Source organism: Dipodomys ordii, unplaced genomic scaffold, assembly GCF_000151885.1.
Source record: "Dipodomys ordii isolate 6190 unplaced genomic scaffold, Dord_2.0 Scaffold103, whole genome shotgun sequence".
In the NCBI taxonomy this organism is placed as follows: domain Eukaryota; kingdom Metazoa; phylum Chordata; class Mammalia; order Rodentia; family Heteromyidae; genus Dipodomys; species Dipodomys ordii.
Genome location: NW_012267319.1, coordinates 3,012,952 through 3,019,451, shown reverse-complemented (window position 1 = coordinate 3,019,451; position 6,500 = coordinate 3,012,952). Strand labels below are relative to the sequence as shown.

General features: G+C 64.6%; 1 protein-coding gene across 1 annotated transcript in view; it reads right to left on the bottom strand.

Annotated features, from left to right (window-relative positions):
* Positions 1–3,662: 3,662 nt before the first annotated feature.
* The window catches only part of LOC105993969 (chromosome unknown open reading frame, human C21orf33), an 8,899-nt gene continuing 6,061 nt past the window's right edge, over positions 3,663–6,500 (bottom strand). Inside the window, exons 5-7 of the mRNA XM_013027360.1 lie at positions 5,727–5,819; positions 4,664–4,820; positions 3,663–3,943 (exon numbers count right to left, since the gene is read on the bottom strand). Of these exons, the coding sequence (XP_012882814.1) occupies positions 3,815–3,943; positions 4,664–4,820; positions 5,727–5,819 (379 nt within the window). The 3' untranslated portion in view covers positions 3,663–3,814. The remainder of the gene's footprint in view (positions 3,944–4,663; positions 4,821–5,726; positions 5,820–6,500) is intronic.

The following is a 6,500-nucleotide window of genomic DNA, read 5'->3' as shown; positions in this document are numbered from 1 at the left end:
GGGGTGAGTGGGGGAGGCCGGGGCAGGGGTGAGCAGAGGACACAGTTCTGCAGCAGGGCTTGTCGCCAAGCCAGGTCTCGGCACAGCCATGTCCCCAGGTCCAGTGAGCCCGGAGCCCACGCAGCCAGTACGGTTCACAGGCCGCAGTGGGGAAGGCCGTGCCCCCCCTGCCCCCAATCCCACCTCTCCTGCGACCCCCGAAGTGCCCTATAAAGTCTGTTTTTCAGTGGCAAAACAGCTATGCTGGGAAGTCACGCAGACGAGGAGCAGGCTGCGCCAACGGTGGCATTGGCAGGCCTCCCTGTGCGCCCGCTGGCCACCGGCAGGCCGCCCTGTGCGCCCGCTGGCCACCGGCTTCTGGCACCTGGTGCCAGCATAGGTCACGAGCCCAGGACCACGCCAGGTTGGGGACTGCAGCGTGCAAACCAAATGGTGGCTCAGCAACTCAGTTCTCAGAGCTGGGGGTGGTGGTGAGAGCATCTCAGGCAACCTGCACCGCCGCGTGCGTGCCAGGGCTCTGGGCGGGCAGCACCGAGGGCACCGCCGCGTGCGTGCCAGGGCTCTGGGCGGGCAGCACCCAGGGCACCGCCTGGCCAGAAGGGCTGGCCCTGAGCATGTAGGAGGTGCAGGAGGAGAGGCCCCCTGCAGAGCCTGGCATGGCCAGGGACGCAGAGGACATGGGCTGGGGTGTTGGCAGGAGCAGAGGGCCTGGGAGGGCGCAGGCCTGCAGGATCAGTGTGCCAGGGTCACAGGATGGAGACAAAGGTACGTGTGTGACTCCCCAGTTCATGCGTGAATCTGCCGGGCAGAGGGTCATCAAGAAAGGTAGGAAGTAGAGACTCACTAGATGCCAGGAGGGAAGAGGCGCAGGAGATGGTTCGAGGGCGGAGGCCGCAGAGGGCCTGGGCTAGGTGCAGGGGGCGGCACCGCGGGGTGGACTCTGCCTGGAGCCCAGGGACCTGGGAGAGGGCAGAGGTGCAGGCCAGGCTGGCACGCACAGACAGCGGCCTATCAGGCCAGACCAGGGCCTGCAAGCATCCAAGATGGGCCTACCGTGCCCCCTGGTGGCAGTGTCTTAAACCTACAGCCCTGCCCTGGAACCATGGAGTCTCCAGGACACCAGCCTGCTGTCCCAGGGATCTGGGGCTGCCCATCAGCACCCTGGCTGGCTCCAGCATGAGCCCCAAAATCTGAGCTGTGAACCCAAAAGGACTGGGAGTTTGGCAGGCTTCTCCCAACACAAACTCTCAGAACAGCTTCCTGGCATGGTCAAGCAGTCCTGCCTGGACAGGAATCAGGTTTCTATCCCGTGGCTAGTTCCACCCAAACTCTGACAATCTGCCCATGCAGATTCTAAGTCGTCTACTGCTCACCTCCACTTCCTACGAAAGGAAGCCATTTATCATGGGAATAAGATTGTACCACGCGATCCACACCTGTGACTTCAAGGGTACTGAATAGCGTGGACGACATGTTGGTGCTTGTGACTTCAAGGATATTAAGTATCCCCTGAGTGGCGCCTGTGACCAAGCACACGGATTCCTACTCCCTGCACAGCGCGGCACCCTACTCCTAAGAGGGACCTGAAGGTGCCCACCTCAATCCCACGGCCCGTTCTGTCCCGGCCTTGTCCCTGCTTGTGGTGGTTGTGCCACGCCTGGCCATCTGGGCCTCTATCTCCTCCCTGGACGTTGCGCGCAGGCCCTGCGCTGCCCGACAGGCCCCCGTGCCGGGCGGTGCCGGGCATGAGGCCCAGGATTGCATGCGCTACTCTGGTCACTTGGAATGGGCCTGGCACGTGTGTGGCTCATGCCCTCCCTGGGCCTTCCAACGACCCAGAACTCGAGCCGCCTGAGTGCCAACAGCAGCCCAGACCTCAGGGGACACGGTGGCACACCATCGGCACGGCCAGACGCAGTGCTGATGGGGACACAGCAGGCTGCGTGTCTGGCTAGCGGAAGCAAGGGACGGCACTCTGGCGTAGCCACACCCTGGTGCTGGGAATGAAGCTGCTCCTGGGGCCCTCAGTCCTCACCCCCCCTCCACACTCCCACACCTCTGGGCAGGCTCCTCTGAGAATCTTACCAGAAGCCCTGCCCCAGAGCTATTCCCAGAAAAACCTCACCCCTGCCTTATCTCAAAGTACAGGATCTGCAGCTACCACTGCAAAGACATCACAACCCCAACAGGGGCCTTCCACAAATGCAGGGACAGTACACACCCCGAACTCTTAACCACACACACACTTTTGTTGGTGGTGGTGGTCATGGGGCTTGAACTCGGCCTGGGCACTGTCCCTGAGCTCTTCTGCTCAAGGCTAGCACTCTACCGTTTTGAGCCATGGCGTCACTTTCAGCTTTTTTTTGTGTAGTTTATTGGGGATAAGAGTCTCATGGACTTTCCTGCCCGGGCTGGCTTTGAACCACGATCCTCAGATCTCAGCCTCCTGAGTAGCTAGGATGACAGGCGTGAGCCACCAGCGCCCGGCTTTGGCTTGACTCTTAAGCCTACAAAAAGCCCGCGTTCCTCACCCCTTGTCTCTGCTTGTGCGGTGCCACTTGGAGCCCCTCCGCAGTGATGGGCAAACCCTGAGCTGCTCTGCTGAGGGCTTTCTTCCCTTTTCTCTCTTGATTTTCCTAGCCCTTGGAAAGCTACTCTGACATCAGCTCCCAGGGAAGGAGGCAAAGGGGTGAGCAAAGGAGACTGGAGCTGGCGCAGGACTCGCACCAGCCTGCCTGGCACAGCCAGGGAACACCCGGGAGCATTCATAGCACGGGGGTGTGATCACACGGGGGGGGGCTCTCAGGGGAAGCCTGGCACTGACACCATGTCAGGTGGCTCAGGGACGGCAGGGCGGGAGCAGGGAGGAGCCCCGCTGCCACCGACAAGGCAGGAGGTCCAGGGTGCAGGGGCCAACGCTGTGGCTTCCACATGTGGCTGGACGAGGGTTTCCCGTGACTCACTGAAGTGTCTGCCCAGGTCACACACAGGACGTGCACACGTGTCTGCTGAGGCTGCTGGCCACGGCCGGCGTGACAGACAGGTCCCCAAAGCAGGGGCCCGAGGGGGTGGCAGGACTGGCTCCCTGCCGTGAGGAGCAGGCCCCATCAGGGCTGGGGGGCTGCTGCGGTGGGGCCAAGGGCACGCACGGCCCCGCTGCTCTCCACCAGGCCCTAAACCCGGCTTCACAGCACCTGACACAGACCACACGGCCCAACTCCCTGCAACACTGCCGGGAGCCAGGGTGCCCACCTCTACCTGTGCAGACCAGAAGGGGGAGAACGTTCCAGAATGGGGCAGGGGGTGAAGACACTCAGTCCAGCAGGCTTGCAATCACACACGGCCTTCTTTAATCTTCCTCTATACACGTGGGAAGGTGTCGCACGGTCCCAGGCCCAGACTCGGCTAGGCCCGGGCCCCCTTCTGGAAATGTGGAGCAGAGCAGAGGCCTGGCCGCCGCCCCGCTCCCTGGGCTCAGGCTTGAATGGCGCCCTCACGTTTCAGTGGAGGGGGGAGCTCTCGGCGGTTTAGAAACCCCCTCGCTTTAAGTAGACATCTTAAAAACCCAGACGAATTACTTCTGGATCTCTAATTAGGATTTGAAACCTCCAGCGTTTTTCTTCTTCAAACACTAAGCATCCCGAAGGTCCAAAGCTGGCTGGAGAAGCTGGGCAGCGGCTCAGGGCCGGCGTGAGCCCCGCCTCCTCCAGCCCGAGGCTGAGCTGAGCCCAGGGTGCGGGGCCTCCAGCAGGCGCGGCGGCAGCCCCTGCCCTGGGCAGCCTGGGCCGGGAGGCACACGCCGCCGCCAGTGCCGTCACTTCCCCGTGAGTTCCAGCACCTTCTTCACCATGGCCCCAACCCCGTCATGGACGTGGTGAAGCGCGGTCTCACACATGAAGGCCGGGGTAGTGACCACTTTGTTCTTCAGGTCCACGTGGGCTTCGTGCACGGAAGTTAGGGAAAGCAGCATCGGCCAGGCCCATGGAGGGAGGAGACTGAGGCCCACAGGGGAGCAAGCCACCCATGGGGGGAGGGGGACCACCGCCCACGGCGGAGACCGCGGCCCACAGGGCCCGACCCACTCTACTACTGAGAGCAAAGGGCGGGGAGGCTCAGGGCGCAGCACTTGCCCAGCGAGTACCAGGCCCTGAGTTCTACCCCAGCCCTGCAAAGTCACCAAAGAGGGCACTAGTTTCTAACTCACTTTTTTTTTGTTGGTTGTGGGGCTTGAACTCTAGGCCTGGGCGCTGTCCCTCAGCTCTTCAGCTCAAGGCAAGTGCTCTACCACTTGAGTCACAGCACCACTTCTGGTTTTCGGGCTTCCCTGCCCGGGCTGGCTTTGAACCACGATCCTCAGATCTCAGCCTCCTGAGTAGCTAGGATGACAGGCGTGAGCCACTGGCGCCCGGCTAACTCACTGCTTTTAAGGTGAAAAAAGCTCCAAGTTGCAGGGGTCAGGCCAGCACAGCCCTGGGAATGGAGCCCTGCCGGCCCACCAGAGCTGCCGGGACCCCTGTGGTCACCAGCCAGCAGCTCCCGGGTACTGCCCCACAGTGGCACAGCAGCCGCGGGGTGGCCTAGCGCGGCATCCACCCCTCATGAGCCCAGCCAGCCACAGGACGGCGCGAGGTCAGCACACCGCAGGTGGCCGCAGGAAGGATATGTCCACGCCCTTCACGCGGTGCGTGGCCCCCAGGGCTTTGATGGCTTCTGCAGTCCCGGCGTAGGGCCACTTGCCGCCCTCTTCCTGCTCGTGGCCCACTGTGACCTCCACGCCTCTGAGCACCTTGGCCGCAAGCACAGGCGCGATGCAGCACAGGCTGAAAGGCGAGAGGTGGGGGTCTGCAGGCCGGGCCGGCTGTGGCCCCGGGTGGCCCCTGGCTCTCTGGGGGCGGCACCCCGTCTGGGAACCCAGGTGCAGGCCTCGGGCAGCCCCGGGGGCAGGCACAGGGCTGGGCCCGCTGCTTGGGGTGGTGTCCCCGCCTCTGGTCAGGGGACATGGGGTACACACGGGTGGCCGGCGCTGAGCATGAGACGGCTCATGCCGTAACTGGCAGTTAGGCGCAGGGCGGTGGCACAGCTCCCCGCCCGCCGGCGGCACTGCACGGCACCGGTGAGGGCGGCCAAGGGGACCGAGAGCAGGCTGGAAAGGCGCGAAGCCGTGCTGAGCACAGGCAGGACGTGCCCTGAGCACCGCCAGAGCCGCTGGCGTGGTTGGGACCCAAGCCGGCCCAGGAGCAGCGGCTGCGGACGGGACGCGTGAGCGCTCCGCCGGCGGCGTCCGCCTCGCACCGCAAGTTCTGTGGCGCCGGCCGTGAGGGTGTCCCAGGGCACTGGGGCTCCTCCGCAGGTCCGTGTGGCCCAGCCTCACTGCGGGCAGCTCTAAGGCACTGGGTGCCAGGGCGCCTGCACAGAGACCAGGCAGGCCGCAGGGCTCTGCACCCAGCGAGGCAGCGGCCACAGGACCAAGGCCGGCCCCACGCTGCACCACACACCCGGAGCCGGGCTGACGGGGTCCCAGGGCACTGCACCGTGAGGAGCTGCTCTGAACGGGGAGGTACGGCAGGAGTGCAGGCTGGGGCCCGGAGGGGCCAACCGGAACAGTCTGGAAGTCTCCACTTGGGGAGCCTTCCTGCCTGTCCAGCCACATGCAGTTAACGTGACTGCCTGGCCAGGCCTCGGAGCTCAGCCTGCACGAGGCGCCCCGGCCCCGGCCCGCCACCTACCCGATGGGCTTCCCAGCAGCGTGGAACTCCTTCAGGACTCGCTCCACGTCCTTATTCACCTTGCAGTCTTTCCCATCCACGGCAAAGGTGCTCCTACCACGAGAGAGACCCCCTAAGCAGCTCCCATGGAGCCAAGGGCCAGGCACGGCAAGAGCACACGCCAGACACGGCCGAGCACGGCCGGCGCACACGCCAGACACGGCCGAGCACGGCTAGAGAACGCGCCAGACACGGCCGAGCACGGCTGGAGCACGCGCCAGCACGAGCGGCACCTGTGCAGGAGCACAGTCGCGGGCGTCACCCCATGAGCTGCTCATCTAACTTCCCATTTGTCAGGCAGATGGGCAGGGAAGGGAAGACACGGGCCCAGGCCCTGCAGCACAGGCTGTGAGCACACCCAAGGCCCGGGGCAGCAAAAACCCCACAAGGGGTACGTACCACCCCCCCGTGGGGGCTGAAGGCTGGCGGGCGGGCCCGTGGGGGCTGACTGCTCCTGAGGAGAAGCAAGCGCACCAGAGCCGGCCTGAAACACACTATAACGTCTCACAACAGCTAAGGCAGCTGGTGCCATCTGAACGGATATGGAGGGCGAGGAGTCTGCTCGTGAAAGCAGACAGTCCGCGTGCAGCACAGGGCCAGGGCAGGGCTGAGGACGCCCAGTGGAGCGCTGAGTGCACGCACACGCCAGGGAAGGGACGTGAGGCAGCAGTGGCCTGCGCGGTGGGTGGGGGGCTGGGTCCCCTGCGTGGTGGGTGGGGGGCTGGGTCCCCTGCG